Source organism: Tachyglossus aculeatus, chromosome 21 (genome assembly GCF_015852505.1).
Source record: "Tachyglossus aculeatus isolate mTacAcu1 chromosome 21, mTacAcu1.pri, whole genome shotgun sequence".
Classification (NCBI taxonomy): Eukaryota; Metazoa; Chordata; class Mammalia; order Monotremata; family Tachyglossidae; genus Tachyglossus; species Tachyglossus aculeatus.
The window spans coordinates 57,241,397-57,259,492 of NC_052086.1; the positions used below are offsets into that span (position 1 = coordinate 57,241,397).

The window sequence follows — 18,096 nt, forward strand, 5'->3', positions numbered from 1 at the left end:
TGGCAGCATATAGAGACGGTCCCTACCAAGCAGTGGGCTCACAGTCTAGAAGGGGGAGACAGAGAACAAAACAAGACGTATTAACAAAATAAAATAAATGGAGTAGATATGTACAAGTAAAATAAATAAATAAATACAGTAATAAATGTGTACAAACATATATACATATCTACAGGTGCTGTGGGGAAGGGAAGGAGGCAAGGCCGGGGGATGGAGAGGGAACTTGCCATCTAGTAGGGGAGACAGACGTTAAAATAAAGTACATTTAGGGAAAGGACCATAGTATAAGTGTAGGTACATACGTGCTCTGGTGGTGGAGTGAGAAGCAAGCCACTTGTGGAGTACGGCCCCAAGTCCATAGTTGTTGCAGAAGGGAGGGGGAGTAGAGTGGAGAAATGGAGGTTAGTCAGGGAAGACTTCTTGGAGGAGATATTATATTTGTAAAGGGCTTTGAAAAAGGCAGAGTGGTAGTCGGATATGAACACTTTATACCTTAAATATGCATCCATGAGTTCAGAATACCTCACTTGCGAAGAACGTGTGACCTGTGAAAAATCAGAATTAAGAGCAGTTTTGTTCCTAGCAGTAATCTTCTTTTAGAAATTTGAATTTGACGGTATGTAAATTGTAAAAGTAAATTGTAGATTAATGGAACTTTTCCTGAATATTGTGAATCCAATTAAGTGACAGGATGAAATGAAAGGCCCCATTGAATCCAATCTTAATTTTAGTGTCTCCAGTGAGTTTCCCTAATACATCTTGGATGATCGTTTTCTCGCTTGGAAGTCTGAATGGAATTAACATTTCTGAATTTTAACTTCCTTTTGATGGGTAAGCATAAATAATCCTCCTCGTTATCAGTTTTATTTTCATTCATATGTTGCCTTTTTCTTTCCTTTAGGACTCCCTGATCCCTTTGCTAAAATAGTGGTAGATGGATCTGGTCAGTGCCACTCAACTGACACTGTGAAAAATACATTGGACCCGAAGTGGAACCAACATTATGACCTGTGAGTTTTTGAATTCTGTAAAATCCTTCCAGGGGATTTGACTTGAGGGAGGGGAATCCCAAACCCACTTAGTTGAATTATCTTCTTTACTATTATGGCAAAGGCAGCTAGTTAAGGAATTTTCATTTTGTAACTCCAGTAATGGTGTTTACTGAGCGCTTACTGCGTGCAAAGCACTGGACTAAATGCTTGGGAGAGAAGCAGCGTGGCTCAGTGGAAAGAGCCCGGGCTTTGGGTCAGAGGTCATGGGTTCAAATCCCAGCTCTGCCAGTTGTCAGCTGTGTGGCTTTGGGCAAGTCACTTCACTTCTCTGTGCCTCAGTTACCTCATCTGTAAAATGGGGTTTAAGGCTGTGAGCCCCCGGTGGGACAACCTGATCACCTTGTAACCTCCCCAGCACTTAGAACAGTGCTTTGCACATAGTAAGCGCTTAATAAATGCCATTATTATTATTATTACACTACAAGAGAATTGGCAGGAACATTTCCTGCCCGCAGTGAGTTTATAGTTTAGAGGATTAAGAATCTCGTTGGCAAAATCCTCTTGAATCCAGGTTAAAAAAGTCTCATGTTTAATGCATTTAGATTTTAAACAGCGACAGGGCTTAGTGGAAAGAGCATAGGTCTTGAGAGTCAGGAGACCTAGGTTTAAGTTTCTGCTCCACCACTGGCCTTCTGGCTAACCTTGGGCAAGTCCTTTAACTTCTCTGGGCCTCAGTTTCCTCATCTGTAAAATGGAGCTGAGAGACAAGGAGCCCTGTGTGGGACAGGAACTATGTCCAATGTGACAACCATTCATCTACCCCAGCACTTATCACATAGTGCTTGATAAATGTCGTGATTATTATTCATTATTATGAAGTCCATAATTTTCCACTTCCTGTTAATTTTCTCCCGTTATCAAGTTTTTTTATAGTTGATCCCTTAAAAAATCACCTTAAATTTTTGGCCATCTTTTGGGGTACAGTTTTAAACATGGAATTTATTAACCGTTACCTTAGAAACCCTCTATAAGTGGACCAAGGCTTCACCATGTATTTGCTGAAACACTTCTGTTCTAATCCTTTATTGATGTCCTGTATTCAAAATATGTATTTTGGTGTGTTAAAGTAATTCAACAGGTATGTTAGCTTTGCAGTGGTCTTCCTGCTGCGCAAATGCCATTATGCATAGGTTTAAATGGTATTCCAAATAATTAAGAAATTGTCTGGCCTTGTTAAAGTAGTGTGGAGCGAACTTGTAGAACGTGGCAGTACGATGGCAAAATTCAAAACAGAAACTTAAATTGCATTTCCCGTGTATTGTATACCCATTTCAGGTATGTTGGAAAAACCGATTCTATAACCATCAGTGTTTGGAATCACAAGAAAATCCACAAGAAACAGGGAGCTGGCTTCCTGGGGTGTGTTCGGCTCCTCTCCAATGCCATCAGCAGATTAAAAGATACTGGCTGTAAGGACCAAGAGATTTTCTGCCTAACAATGCATTTTACAGAAGACTTACGTGGAATGATATATTTGAATACATTTATTTCCATCCTTTCTCCCCTGTTAACGCTTTACCTTTGGATTAAGTTTTAAATTGTTTGTTTGCAGACCAGCGTTTGGACCTATGCAAACTAAACCCCACAGATACAGATGCAGTGCGTGGCCAAATAGTGGGTAAGAACTTTCTTTTCGGAATGAAGAGGAACATTATCAGAATTTAATATACAGATTTCTTTTGGGGGTGGTGGTTTGAGGGGCACAGAGACTGGTCATGGCGGCAAAGACTCTTTCCAAATCGTTAAGATTTTCCAAGGCAAAACCCAAACAGCTGCTTCTCTTTGTACCGTTAGTCCTTATTCTATGGTTTTAGTAATGCCGTCCTTTTCTTTTTTGTCCTTTGTGCCGTTGTTGAAAGATGAGGATAAAGTGATGAGTGTGCTGAAAAAGCCCAGGGATTGTATCCTTGAGTGCACATTTCACCATTATTTTAATGTATATTTAAGTCATCACTGCCTCAACCTACTATTGATTGTAAGAGTGATGGTTACCTAGACATCGTTGAGGAAAATGGTCCTTTTCCCTGGAAAGCCAATCTGTCTGTAAGACCCAGATGGTCAATGAGGAATTTAGCAGTAATAATAAACTGCAGAAATGAGATGTTCAAACAGATCAGTAAGTTTTGTAAAAGATAATGTAAGACTGCTCAGAAAAGGGCAGTTCATTTAAAATGGGACTACCACCTCCCACCAGATATTTATCAGCTCCCTGTTCTTTCACAATGGGCTTCCAAGGTGGTTGGAATATTGCCAGCACGGAGTATGCTGAAAGGCTAGTCGAAATGGAAATCGGCCATCGTGACGACAGGGAATCTAAAAGAAAAATGTGGTTCCAGCGACCTGCTGCGTGTTAATTTATGACTTTGAGATTTGGAGAGGTTACTTGAGGTTGATTTGGTCCAAAGTAAAACAAAAAAGTGGGAACATGGAGGCTTAAAAATTATGAAAAATAGGGAAAATACTTTCCCCTGATGATTCTCTGTCCTTTTGTTTTATTTTCCTCTATGGGGAGAGGGGAAGAGAACAAGCTTGGAAGCTGCGTAAGCGCTCCCATCACGATGACATCTAGTGGTGGTGAATATCCCGGTTTAAGCATTCCTGTAATCCCTTAAAATGGAAAACTTTGCCAGATCTTGTTGGTATCTATCCTGTGTATTTGCAACAAAAAGCAAAAATGTCCTTTAAAATAACACGGTAGATGGAAAAGAACTGCAAGTGGAGTTGGCATTTAGAAAACACAGCAACCATTTCTTTCCTGGGTTAAACCAGTCACGAGTACAGTTAGTAGCAGCATCAGCCGTTGGGGGTATTGCTTCATACTTAGGGTTAAATATCCTGCACTTCTTTCCCTTTATTTTTTCCGGTAACACTTGTTTTTGCAGTGACTTTGCATGTAAGAGTTGTACAAAAACCCTCAATTTTAATTTAGGGTTTTGTTTGCTCTTTCAGTCAGTTTACAGACCCGGGACAGAATAGGCACCGGAGGTTCTGTCGTAGACTGCAGAGGACTATTAGAAAATGAAGGGTATGTATAACCACTTCAATTCCTGCTAAGGTTTTAGTTTCCCCTGACTTCTGGCATATATGGGAAATGGTTTCTTCATGCTCCACTTCATTATGCTGGAGGCTTGGAAAACAGAAAAATGCCGCAGAATGGTGTGCCCAAATTTACTTTAGTAGTAAGAGAAAATAGTCGATTGGAAAAAGAACTTGGATTCTAAAATATCTAGAAAAGTAAAGATCTACATAAAAGACTTAATAAAGTCGTGTGTTTTCTGCAGTCGGGATTTCTGTTTAGAGCGTAGAAGCACGTGGCAATTATTTGGATTTTAAGTACAGAAAAATTGAATTCTTAATGTTCAGCAGTCTTGTGCTTACGGATGCTATAAGGATGGTTTGAAGTCACTGCTATCCAGGAGTGGAGTCAAACTGATCATCCAGAGAGGCTTTCATTACTAATCCCTTTGGCCAACTGACCCACTTGGGAGCGCCTGTATTTTTCCTTTTCGTTAAAGGAACTGGGACGTTATGCCATTGGGTCCGATCGACCAGTGGATCGATTGAAAGGGAAAGAGATTTTTCTGCTATGGCAAAATGCAGCTCTGGTCAAATTTTGCATACTCTCTTTTCAGAACGGTTTATGAAGACTCAGGTCCCGGCAGGCCACTTAGCTGTTTTATGGAGGAACCTGCACCATACACAGATAGCACCGGGGCAGCCGGAGGAGGGAACTGTAGGTTTGTGGAATCCCCGAGTCAGGATCAAAGACTGCAGGCTCAACGACTTCGAAATCCTGAGATCCGAGGTCACATCCAGACACCTCAAAATAGACCACATGGCCACCAATCACCTGACCTGCCTGAAGGCTATGGTAAAGGGTTTCAGATTGAGTTTATTTTCTAACAGCATTTTCAGTACCGTCCCGATGATTTCTCTGTACGGTGGTCGTCAGTGTAGAGACCTAGGGATGGAAAATACCCGTCACCAAATGTAAATATTCTCCATAAAGCAGCCATAAATCCAGCTAACTTTGAACTGTTGTCTTGAGCAGAAATGCTTGAGAAACTACAGATGAAACACAAATGACATGCAGATAGGAAAGGGAAGCTGATAATCTGCCATCGTTTGTAATAATAATAACAATGATGGTATTTGCTAAGCACTTACCATGTGCAAAGCACAGTTCTAAGCGCTGGGGGTTGGGGGGGATACAAAGTGATTAGGTTGTCCCACGTGGGGCTCACAGTCTTAAGCCCCATTTTCCAGATGAGGTAACAGGCACAGAGAAGTGAAGTGACCTGCCCAAAGTCACACAGCAGACAAGTGGCAGAGCCGGGGTTTGAACCCATGACCTCAAACTCCCAAGCCCATACTCTTTCCCCTGAGCCACGCGGGGGAGATGATAGAGGAGAGAGTGGTCATTCCTATGAAACCAAAGGAGCAATACTCTAAATGAAAGAAGAAGAAAATTTAGCTCTAGGAACTGGAAATCCAAGGAATAATGGCTTGAAAATGAAGTGAAACAAGTTTAGCATCAAGATGAGGACTTTAATAAAGCAATTGGGCCGTGAAATCCAGCAACTAAAAGGATGTGGGGAAGTCACTCTCTGCATTTATTCTGGAAAAGTTAGAAAAGCTAAAACGTGTCAGAGTAAATTTCAGACCCAAAGGATTCATGAACATGCTTCAATTTTGATCCTTTTATCTTTGATTTAATTGACGATTGAGAGTAAGTTTTATTGGTTGTGAAGGTGTCTTAATATGTGATAGAAAAAAACATAGCGTAACATGAACGTTGGTGTAAGACGTATTTTCAACCAATTGTTTTTTTCTTCCTTTACATAGAACAGAGAACAACGGTACAGGGACAGGTTTACTTTTTGCACACACAGACTGGAGTTAGCACGTGGCATGACCCCAGGATACCAAGGTATGATTTTTGTAGTCCCTCGCTTGATCAATTACTTCCCTGCCTAGATCACCAAATGCTCATTAGAGCAGAAGCTCTACATTTTTAAAAAGGCAATATTATGATTGCTCCTATTACGTTAGTCCTACGTTTCGCTAGTGACTTTCATGTAAGTACAAAATCTCACTGACTTTCAGGATATAATTGACATACTGAAGTATAAATGAAGCATTTAAAACCTCATATATATTTTAGAAGAGCACTTAGAAAGTAGATCTGATTATCGAAAATATTCAGGATGTACAGCCTAAATTGTTTTTAAAATAAACAAGTATTTTCCTCTTTCAAGGATCTGATAGCCTATCCTCCCCCCCACACCCCTCTTATGCAGTCTGTGCTGGTGTATTGTGTCCCTCATTGAGGAAACTTACATCGTCAGACTTTTCTTTCTTTGTCACCTCTGTTTCCTGAAATATGTGGCAGCTGCCTGTGTTGAATTTGTCTAGATGGAATACTCCCATCTGTTAGGCAACCCTTGTCTCTTTAAACAAAAAAGGAAAAAACCCTCATGGTAGTTGTCTAAAGTGACCGTTTCCTGGTTTTTGTTCATGAGAACTATGTTACTACCTCAATTAGACCAAATCCTGAAGACTTACTTCCTTTTTATTCTAGACTGATTTATCTTGGCCGAGTTTAGCTACATCTCTGTCCTCTGTGTTCCTCTTCTGGCTTGAATTTGCACCTCAGGTCTATTTTTAGAGTTGAAATAGAACTGGTCAGTCAGTGGAGTGTCTCGTCAGTATCAGCTATAAAAAAAAATATTGATTGTATCTCATTCCAGATAGGATAGCTCTCATCAGCATTGGTTCATTCCAAAACCACTATGAAATTATATCAGTGTAATTCATCACATGGCTAGAAATAGCTTGTTTTAAAAAAAGCATTGTCTTAGAGGTAAGGTGATTCACTTTCTGAGGCAACTATTTATAAAAGGGAGCTTTCAAAAATAGGCTTTACTACCGACTTCACTTTTCCAAAAAGTTTAATTCTTGGAACTTCTCAACTGATAGGTACTTCCAGGCCTGAATATATTGTTTGATTTCTATATTCAGATAGTTACAGCATCAGTCGGGTACATTTTTTTCCTCCTTTTCCCCCTCTGATATCAGGAATAGGTTCACCCAGTGGAACATCTCTGGTCTAGCGGTTGCTAGTAGTGAAAACTGAATCATGACTTTAGCTCCTGCTCCGGAGCACGATTGGAATTGTTGCCAAGTTTTCAGCCTAACTCATAGTAGCTATTTGATCCTGTGACACAGTGACTTTACAAGGTGGCAGAATTTGAACCCCTCTCACCAGTTCCATTGACTTCCCTAGACAGCTTTGTCAAGAGGTACTGACTTTTTCATTATTCTTCTGTTTTGACAGAGACCTTAACAGTGTGAATTGTGATGAACTTGGTCCTCTCCCACCAGGATGGGAAGTCAGAAGTACCGTTTCCGGGAGGATATATTTTGTAGATCACAATAACAGAACCACCCAATTCACCGATCCGAGGTTACATCACATCATGAAGTAAGACACTCTCCTAATTCTATAGTTCATATTATACTCAAACTAAGGTAGCTCTTGGGCACCTACTGGGGTATGTGTGCCCATGGAAAATAAATGCAAGTCTGTTTTGCCACATGAGGTGGGCATTTGCATACTAAGACATTAAAACTGCCGAAGGATGAACACCACTGTGAGCCCACTGTTGGGTAGGGACTGTCTCTGTATGTTGCCAGCTTGTACTTCCCAAGCGCTTAGTACAGTGCTCTGCACAGAGTAAGCGCTCAATAAATACGATTGATGGATTGATTGACCAAATGCCAGTGCTGTTTTTTTCCTCACGTGCAGTTAGCCTAAATGAAATTCATTGAGACTTGTCATTGAAGCAGCTCCATTAAGGCTCTTTCGCAAACTGCATTTAACGAAATGTCATAGCCCTGGAAATATCCTTGGACCTTAAAGTAAAATGATAATTTTCTTGAGTGCCCACTCAGCATTCACTTAAAGTATTATCCAGGCCGGATAATGTTACTTAACAAGAGTGTTTTACTGCCTGTCCTAACGGGGTAACTTTGAATTGGCATCCGTTGAAGATCCCAAACTTCTTCGTCCACATTAGTCCATCACCACAAATCATTCCAACTCCCATATGTGACTCCTGGCCTCCCTAGCTAAATTTGTCTTATTTGACTTCATCATCACTCCCCTGAATAATCCTTCGCGTTTGGAGTAAGTTTGGCATTTATTCCTTTCAAGTCACCAATGCCAACTAAAGGAACCCAGCCAGACTCTGCCAGTGCCGAATGAAGGGTCGTTAGAAGACGAAGAGCTTCCTGCCCAGCGTTACGAGAGAGATTTAGTGCAGAAACTAAAAGTCCTTAGACATGAACTTTCTCTTCAGCAACCCCAAGCAGGGCATTGCCGCATTGAAGTATCCAGAGAAGAGATATTTGAGGTATGTAGCATGTTCAAAGTTCGCAGGGTGCGGATGGAATTCGATGATGCTGATTCAAAGCTAGTGATTCATGAAACCATTTTGTGCTCAGTGGGGCCTCTAAATAAATCACTCTCATTTCCTCGATAGGTCAGTGGTTTTTATTTGAGCTCTTACTTTGTGCAGAGCACTGTACTAATTGCTTGGGAGATTACAGTTGGTAGACACAGTTCTTGCCCTCAAGGAATTTGATCAATTCCCCTAACTATAATTTATTTTAATGTCTGTCTTCCCTGCTGGATTTTAAGATCACTGAGGGCAGGGATAGTGTCTCCTTACTCTCTTGTACTCTCTCGAGTGCTTAGTACAGCACCCTGCAAACCATAAGTGTTCGATAAATATTATTGATCGAATGACTTCATTTCCCAATGAAGCAGGGAATTTATTTAACCAAGGCCTGTAAGATTTTCAACGTATTTCTCCCAAACTTAAAAATTTTAAAGTAAATAAGTGTAACAGTTTGTGATTTATGCTAAAACGTTATAGAAAACACTTAGAGGTGATTTCCTTTCCTTTTTGAGATTAGGTTGGAATAAAGAGTAAAGAGCAGTTTCTGGATCTTGTGTCCACTATCACGTTCTTATGGTCAAGCGCTTAGTACAGAGCTCTGCACACAATAAGCGCTCAATAAATACGATTGATTGATTATGGTCAAAGGGATGAAGAAACAACCTTAGCTAGTATGCATAGTGAAGACCTGCTGCTGAAATTTAGATTTTGTTTTAGTACCAAACTTTTAGAACCAGAGTGTCTTAACAAATCAGCCTAAATGTTGGTTGTGGAGTAATCTCTTCCTTTTACCCCTTTCCCTTACCCTTTTCGGCATGAAAGATCAGTGGTATTTGTACTGTGTGCAGAGCATTGTACTAAGCACTTGGGAGGGTACAATGCAATAGAGTTGTATTGTACGGGCCTGCTCTTTAGATATGCTCCCTTCCCACAAGGACCTTACAGTCTAGAGGAGGAGACGGACGTTAAAATAAATCACAGAGATGAACGTAGGTGTTGTGAAGCTGCGACTGGAGTAAGAAGCAGGGTGGTCTAGTGGGTCTGGGAGTTGGAAGGACCTGGCTTCTCATCCCGACTACCACTTGTCTTCCATGTGACCTTTGGCAAGTCACTTCCTACTCTGTGCCTCAGTTCCCTCATCTATAAAATGGGGATGAAGACCGTGAGCCCCATGTTGGGACATTGACTATGTCCCAAACTTTAAGCTTGCCCTCTCCTACCTCACTTCACTGATTTCCCATTACGATCCCACCACACACTCCACTAGCGCCAACCTACTCACTGTACCTCGATCTCAACTATCTCACTGCCAACCCCGTGCCCATCTCAGCGTGGCATAGTGCAAAGAGGATGGGCATATTAGCGTCTGTCTGCCCCAGTGCTTAGAACAGTGCCTGGCGCATAGTAAGCGCATAACAAATACCATCAAAAATATCAAGTGCTTAAAGGGTGAAGATGTAAGTGCTTTGAAGCTGGGGCGACTAGAGTGGCTTGTCTGTCATATATGAAACGGGGTAAGAGTTCCAGGCCAGAAGGAGTAGATAATTATTAATAATAATTGTGGTATTTATTAAGCTCTTATTCATAGTAGGAAATCAGTGAGGTGAGGTAGGAGAGGGCAAGCTGACAGACTGTCTTAATGCCGAAGGTAAGGAGAGGAGCGGAAGAACATGGGCAACCACTGAAAGTTCCTGAGGAGGTGTGGACTGAGTTTTTTTTTAGAAAAATGATCCGGGCAGCAGAGTGAAGTGTAAGGACTAGAGTGGGGAGAGATGGGAGGCAGGGAGGTCAGTGAGGAGACCGACGCAGTGGTCAAGGCAGGATATGATTAGTTCTTGGTTCATGGTTGCAGTTTGGATGGAGCAGAAAGAATGGATTTTAGCAATGCTGTCCAGGTAAAATGGACAAGATTTAAAGATTCTACCTACTTTCGATCACTAAAAATTTGAGTGTGAAATGTAAGAATTTATAAATATTAGGCTTCTCCAGTTAAAGAGTTAAATGGGAAGGAGTATAGGTATTAAAGAAAGAAGATACAGATGGAAACCTAGGATGACCGTAGTTTTTCTGTGCCTTTGTGGAACCTTGAATGTCCTTGATGCCTTTTTCATCTGCGGCTGTTGGTTCTAAGCAGAAACCGGACAGTCATTACTAAAATACCCTAGATGTTTTAAGTGATACACCGTAGCTGTCATCTAGATGTAGAGCTTGTTTGTTGCATAAAAATTGATTTTTAATTGGAAAAGGCTGTTACCAGTTATGTGTTCTATAAAAATGTTGACATATTTCTCCCTCTAGTATTAGCTATTTGCTGTCATGATTTGAGCAACGGCCGCCTGCTGCGTTTTATAAATAATGTAGAAATGGCTGTGCTAAATGAACAGAATTCAGTGATTAAACTTTAATTCTCTTACGATTGTGTAGAAAAGGGAGAGAACTATAATCCACCTGAGTATGAAAACTACTCAGTCCAATTTTTCCCATGCCCAAAAGCTACGGGCTATGGGTCATTAGGAATTTAGATAGGACCATTAGCTTTTTCAGACAGCAGAGGACCATTGGCAAGTGTTAATATTCCTTCTAAAGAGCCTAATTTGCTACCAGGAGAATTGGACACTAAGAGAATTGGGCTCGTTATTTTCATATACAGGAGTCTTACCGTCAGATCATGAAGATGAGACCAAAAGACTTGAAGAAGCGCCTAATGGTAAAGTTCCGTGGAGAAGAAGGCTTGGACTATGGTGGAGTGGCGAGGTGAGACTTGAATTTATTCATTCTTTTTACTGCTTGGATTTTAGCCTGCATCATAAATTATTTAAACAGAAAATGTGTTCCCACCTTTAAGCATTCCAGCACATTGGCAATGCTAGTGTACTTTTCTCGGAGCTAGCAACACTTCCAGGAGCTCTTTGGGCTACTAAAGTTTGTTTCCCTTTGCTATTCTCCTAGTAAAGAGAGTGCATATGCAGGCCATTTAGAGCCCTTTCCTATAGTAAAAGAAGTTGGCCAGTAAATGCAGGCTCTCGACCATTTATTTGCTGTTTTTCAGAAAAGGTGGAATCGAGCCTTTAAGTCCATGCCTATTTTCCTCTGAACTTGAACCTGAATCGTGCACTTTCTCTTGTATTGAAGTCAATTCAACGTAGGGACTTTTATGAATAAAAGCCTCTTCGTTGGCATAGCGCTTTACTAACGGCCTCTCTTCGTAGAACTGAATTATTTTCACCACTTGGCCAGTGTAGTGGGTTTCCCTGACCTCAGCCCTTCTAAAAAGAATCTGCCTTTGTGAACTACAGACCTGAACTTCGCCCTCCCTTTCTTCAACAGGTGGGAGGAGGTAGTCATTTTAGGTTGTCTTTCCAAGCCTCTTTTTGAAGATAACCCCTTGCATTTTGTTTCCTAACAAGAGGCTAGGGTTTCTTTCACTCTGTTCCTGAATACTCTGCTCAATAAATCCTGTTGACATTGTTGCCATCTGAAATTGATGGTGAGTTTCTCGAGGGCAGAGATTGTCTCGCGTAGTTGACACTGAATAGTTTGTAGCTTTAGGGCCCATATTCTCATGTTCTTAACATTTCTTTTTCATGGTTCTGAATACTTCAAGGCTCTGGGCTTACGCCAACTTTCTTGGCTTACCTGCTTTTATGTAAGGCTTTTTCACTTCGAACTAAACTTCCCGAACGTCATTTATTTGCTGGAGGTACGTATCCTGTACCTCTTGGGATTATCAATTCCTTGCCACCACAGCCTTTTAAAAACCAATTTCTTCCAGCTACAGATAATGTGACTCAGCTTCCTCACTTTAGACTTGGATTCCAAGACAGTCCTAAAAATCCTGTTGCCCTCCTAACTTTTTCCTCTAACATCCCATCTCCCCTGCCCATAATTCTGCCTGTACCACTCTTGGAACGCTACCAGCATTCATCTTTACCATTACTCTTCCTCTGCTGGAATCCTTTCTTAGGCTTTAATCACTTCCTGTCTAGACAGTTGTAATTCTCTGGCTTTTTGAAAATTACTGTCTCAGATCCCCACACCTGAAAATTTGGGCGCATCTTGAGTTTTGCAGCTAATTGGGTTTTATCTTTCTCTTTAAGCCCTCCATATTAATAGTACCCTCATCAGAATTATTCCAAATCCAATTCTGAATTTCCTTACAGGCCTCCAGAGTTGTAAATAGACTCATCTCATCTACTTTATCTTACATGGGTCCTTCCCCATCTAATTCACTCCACGCTGCCTCTTTCTGTCCTTTCCTTGTCTTGTTGCCACAGTGTTTCATAGTTCACTATAACTTTGGCATTCGTACTGTCTTGTCTGGAATTTTCTCTCTGTTAACCCATCCTGTCGGCAAAGTGTTTTTTCACCTTTTAGACTGTGAGCCCACTGTTGGGTAGGGACTGTCTCTATATGTTGCCAACTTGTACTTCCCAAGCGCTTAGTACAGTGCTCTGCACACAGTATACGCTCAATAAATACGATTGATGATGATGATGAAGGAATAAAGCATTTCGTGGCATAGTACCCATCACGGATTTCTGAGAGCTTGTTGCCTGAGGAGAGGTGACTTGTCTGCCATCCTGGGGCAGTTCTGAGCTTGGAGAGAGTCAAGGTTGTCCAGGATTTAAAAACATAATTAAACTATTACTGGGTTAGCCTCGTGGGCCATTGTCTGAGAGGGGCAACAGAATGCTTCGAGAAACCCTCCTAAATGTTTAGTGATTGCCATCTAACATCTCAAATCCTTCCCTCTGTGTCCCTAACATTTCTCTCTAGTATTGCATCATGAGGTCCTTGCCCATGAATTTATCCAAACTTCTTTAAAACAACTGAATCTTTTGCCGTGCTTAATTTCCTATGGTAATAAATGTCTTTGCCCTGCTTACCACTTGCTGTGTGAAGAAATGCTTCCTTTTGTGAATCCGCACCTTCCACCCTCCAGCTTCAGTGACTGTCTCCCGTGGGATTTGGTGAACAACATTCCTGCGTTCACCTTACCCACACCTATCATGATTTTGCCAAGTTCCATCATGTTCCCCTTTCAGTCTTTGCCTCTTCAGATTGACGATCCCTAATCATTTCATATTTCTTAAAATTAAAATTTCCGCTCAAGAAATTTCCACGTGGAAATTGGGTGGAATCCGAAGAGAAAATTCCCCAACAAGTAACATTGACTTCCCTCCCACCAAAAAATTGCAGAAAACCCTGCAGTCTGTCTCCTTACCCGCTACCCCAGCTGTTGTCCGTGGTTGACAGAAATGTTGCTCCCTGGGTGATAAATTATCACAGCTTTTTTGTCTCACTTCCAAAATAATTGGGGGAAAACACCAGCTAACTGGCCAGCCCATTCAGCCAGCTGAGATCCAGAACGTAAAACATTCATGGGATTTTAAAGTAGGTTCCTCTTTTTCCTCTGGCCTTTTCTCACCTTCTCTACTTCTATTTTTCCATCACTTGGTTCTCCTGTCTGTCCTACCGAACCTGTCTATATCAACCTTTCTTATTTACTCATCCCGCCTGCCTCTCCCACTTGCCTGATGTTGCCTCATGAATGTGAGCTGAGGGAGAAGGGAAGCAGAGGGGCCTACGCCCCCAGGCTCCCGGGGAGCCAGATCTGGATGGGAGTGAAGACAAGAGCAACTTGAGACTGTCCTGATCCCTTTCATCCTCCCTCTGCTCCACAGATTAGGGAGGGTGTGGATCTCAGGCAGCTCACACATCTGCAGCCTTTGAAGGCAGGCATTCCGAGGCCATTATTTATACAGATGGATTTGCTTGAGGAATTTCAACATTGGTAGTTATTGCTAAGGCTTTCTACTGTAAAGCATTCTTCTGACACATCCAATCCTCAAATTTCATCAGCCCATGTACAGTATTGTAAAAAAAAAAAAAAAAAAAGGAGAGGCACACAAGCAAAAATTGCGCTTTCGGGCACTTTTTGGATCTCTGCCTCTTTACCGAATTCACTTCCCCAGCAAGCGTCCTTTTGTCTGAATCTCTATGAGTGAAGTTAACTCTGCCCTGGTTGAGGTGCCTTTTGGAGTTCTTAGGAGTACTGGACCCACTTGAACTTGGAGCTTGCATTCACTCAGTGTGGGTTATATGGGTAGTGCGGATTAATTTCCACGGACAGGACGTTTTCAAGGATTTCATTAAGTTTCCAATCCCTCTGTTGTTTTAGGGTAAAAATGATCCAGAGATCAAATCACGTTACTCTACATTAATTTCTACATTATCGTCCTTCCTAGTGAGGTAGCACGATTCCTATAGAGTCTTTATTGGAGCATGAAATGGGAGATTTTTGGTGACTGCAGAATGGTACTTTATTCCCTAGGGAGTGGCTTTATTTGCTGTGCCATGAAATGTTGAATCCGTATTATGGACTTTTCCAGTATTCTACGGACAATATATACACGCTGCAAATCAATCCAGACTCGTCAATCAATCCTGTAAGTATTAATGAGCAGAGGGGTGGTCAGTTTAGATGGCAAAATATTTATTATGTAATGGGTTCATCTTACAGTGTGATTCTGGGTTTATTCTTTGTTGGTTCTCTCAGATGTAAGCAGTGAATCGAGAAGCGTTAGGAGTTGGGTTAAGAGCTGTGTTTGAGCAAAGGCATAGGTTGCCGTGCAAACAGTCATACTTTTAGAAACCGTCTTCTAAGGTGATACTTTCTGAGAAAGAGATTGGTCTGAGGCAAATTTATGTGATAACTAGGAATCCTTCCTCATCATTTGAGGGTCTTTTAATCTGTTGCCGTTTGTCATATTAAAGGTTCATTCAGTCGTATTTACTGAGCGCTTACTGTGTGCAGAGCACTGTACTAAGCGCTTGGGAAGTACAAATCGGCAACATCTAGAGACGGTCCCTACCCAACAGCGGGCTCACAGTCTAGAAGGGGGAGACAGACAACAAAACAAAGCACATAGACAATTGTTCGGGGAAGTATTCTCAGTTGTCAGGGCCAGGGTGGGCAGCAGTCCATCAGCCCACCTCGAAATTCAGCCAAAATCTAGTGCTTACATTTACTTGACTTCCCTAGCCACAGATGCCAGGGGCCTTATGGAGGAGGGAGTTGGTTGGTGAAGAGCCCAATGGGGTGAAACTGAGGGCTTTAAAGGCAAGATGTTCCTCCTTCACAAAGTCAGAAGTGTTGATCCCCTGCCCCCACAATGAAACATAGGCAAAGCAGAAATGCTGTGCTTAAAAAAAAAAAATAGGGGTTTTAACATCTTGTTCTTGTCCTAATTTATCCCAACTGAATTTTATTCCCATCCCTTTATTTGTTTAAAACTCTGAAGTGTGGTTTTTTTTTATTCGTATTTGGTGGAGGTGGGGGTTCCTTTACAGAGGTAAGAAAATGGACTTCCTAATTGTTCTCTGAATTCCATCTGGTGACTTAGGAGGCCCACTTACAATTAAAAATGCAGCAGAAGGGGAAGTTATACAGTTTATGCCTGAAGAGTCTCAATTTCAGTGTTTTCTTGTAGCCTTTCCTAATGGCTTAGGGAAAACTTGCCCCAAGCCGTTAGCATTTAGTCAGTTATTTCTCTGAACAATTCTTGTTCTCTGGTGTCCCCTGCAGGATCACTTGTCATATTTTCACTTTGTTGGTCGGATAATGGGTTTGGCTGTGTTCCACGGACACTACATCAACGGGGGTTTCACGGTTCCCTTCTACAAACAGCTGCTGGGCAAACCCATTCAGCTGTCGGATTTGGAATCTGTTGACCCAGAACTGCACAAGAGTTTAGTGTGGATTTTGTGAGTATTGTGCCTTTACAAATCGTTTACCTGTCGAAGGCGCGGGATGGGCCTCGGTAGAAGCAGATGTCAGTTTCATTTAAAATCTTCTGAGCTGGACAGAGGAGGCGGAAATTGGAGAGGAGGAGACTGGTGAATGGGCTAGAAAAGAACCTTAGATTTAAACCAAGAGCATTGGGTGTATCTGATCATCTTCTCATCTAGAACCCACTTTTAACTCTTGCTGGACTAATCGTGACTGAATTTATAATTGTATTTATGAACTGGGCCTGTTTGGGGTGTAAAAATGCTACATCTTTAGAAGTAAACGTTTCTCACTAGCCACTAGAGAAAACTGAAAATTAGAGTTGATAATTGTGGTGTTTTTCAGCATTCGTCATGTGCCAAGTACAAAGGCTGTGCATTGAGATAGAAGCAAGACGATCAGATCAGACACAGTCCCTGTCCCACATGGGGCTTATGTGGAAGGGAGAATGGGTATTTTTTAATCCACTCTGTTCAGATGAGAGAAACTGAAGCCCAGAGAATTCCAGTAACTTGACTGTGAATCACTTTCCACTAAGCTTTACGCCGCTTCCCAAACTATGGAATAGTCAGATATTTGTTGATGCAACAAAATATCCATAAGGCAACCCTCTTTTCACATTTTTCTCTTAAAATATGAGAGAGCAACTTTATAGAAAATCTGCAGAAGTTAAGGCTGTGTGAATGTTTGAATAAGTATGGTAAATTATGAAATGGCCTGTTTGCTTCCAATGCTTTTAAATTCAGGCTGCACTTGAAAGGACGTGTAAAATACTTTCAGGGTTCAGGAGTAATGTTGAAATGTGATATCTTTCTCCTTGTGGCTGTAAATGTTGTCGTCCAGATCCTGCAATATCTTTGCATTTATTGGGCTTCCATGGTAGTAATAATAATAATGATGATGGTGTTTGTTAAGGGCTTACTATGTGGCAGGCACTGTACTAAGTGCTGAAAATGATCTGACTTCAGCCTTCTCCTTTGCCTCCGACAGAGAAAATGACATAACACCTGTGCTGGATCATACTTTCTGTGTAGAGCACAATGCTTTTGGGCGGATTCTTCAGCATGAGCTCAAACCAAATGGTAGAAATGTTCCCGTGACGGAAGAGAACAAGAAAGAATATGTCCGGTAATGTCCTGGAAAGTCAGCCGCGGCAAATAATTAGCAAACACCCAAAAGATACATGACACTTAATTAGGCATTAATAGGACTTACTCAATTCCAGTTAGCAGGGTGCTTTTTCCTCAAGGAGTTTATAGTCCATTTAGTGGATGAGCCAAGCTTGTTTGAATTCTGACCGCCCCTTACACTGATAATCATGGAATGAGATATAAGTAGAAGGGGCCTCAGGAGTTCGAGACACACCTCCTGTGTGTTGAAGTAGAAACTCGACCAACACAAGCCTTCTAGCCAGCAGTGAAATTTCCCTCTTAAGGCAGTTAAAACACGAATGTGGAAAGGATTTGTAAGTTTTTTGTGTGTTTGGGAGGGGGTGGGGGTGGTTATTTTGCTTTTTTAGCATCTTGGGGTGGGATGAAAGAGGAAACTATGATCCCTGTGACTTGATAATATCTTATTGGAAAACAAACTTCACCAGGTCAACTTCTTTTCCCCTCCAATTTCTTCCATTATGTGACATGAGAATGATACCAGTCATATTGGCGACCAGAAATCTCCCATTTTCCTGGACTTAATCTCGACAGCAGCCATTTTTCTGCCTCGTAGGCACTGGAAATAAATCACTGAAAGTGCTTGTCAACTGGGGACAGGAGAGGATTTGGAAGATAAG

The 18,096-nt window shown here is 41.5% G+C and overlaps 1 protein-coding gene across 2 annotated transcripts in view; it reads left to right on the forward strand.

The window, feature by feature from the left end:
* The window catches only part of SMURF1 (SMAD specific E3 ubiquitin protein ligase 1), a 99,408-nt gene that overhangs the window by 71,618 nt on the left and 9,694 nt on the right, over nucleotides 1-18,096 (forward strand). For both annotated transcript variants that reach the window (XM_038762444.1, XM_038762445.1), the window contains exons 3-14: nucleotides 902-1,010; nucleotides 2,328-2,461; nucleotides 2,605-2,670; nucleotides 4,002-4,077; nucleotides 4,685-4,923; nucleotides 5,898-5,982; nucleotides 7,390-7,536; nucleotides 8,269-8,467; nucleotides 11,166-11,269; nucleotides 14,850-14,964; nucleotides 16,104-16,282; nucleotides 17,298-17,435. In XM_038762444.1, coding sequence (XP_038618372.1) covers nucleotides 902-1,010; nucleotides 2,328-2,461; nucleotides 2,605-2,670; nucleotides 4,002-4,077; nucleotides 4,685-4,923; nucleotides 5,898-5,982; nucleotides 7,390-7,536; nucleotides 8,269-8,467; nucleotides 11,166-11,269; nucleotides 14,850-14,964; nucleotides 16,104-16,282; nucleotides 17,298-17,435 — 1,591 coding nt within the window. The remainder of the gene's footprint in view (nucleotides 1-901; nucleotides 1,011-2,327; nucleotides 2,462-2,604; nucleotides 2,671-4,001; nucleotides 4,078-4,684; nucleotides 4,924-5,897; nucleotides 5,983-7,389; nucleotides 7,537-8,268; nucleotides 8,468-11,165; nucleotides 11,270-14,849; nucleotides 14,965-16,103; nucleotides 16,283-17,297; nucleotides 17,436-18,096) is intronic.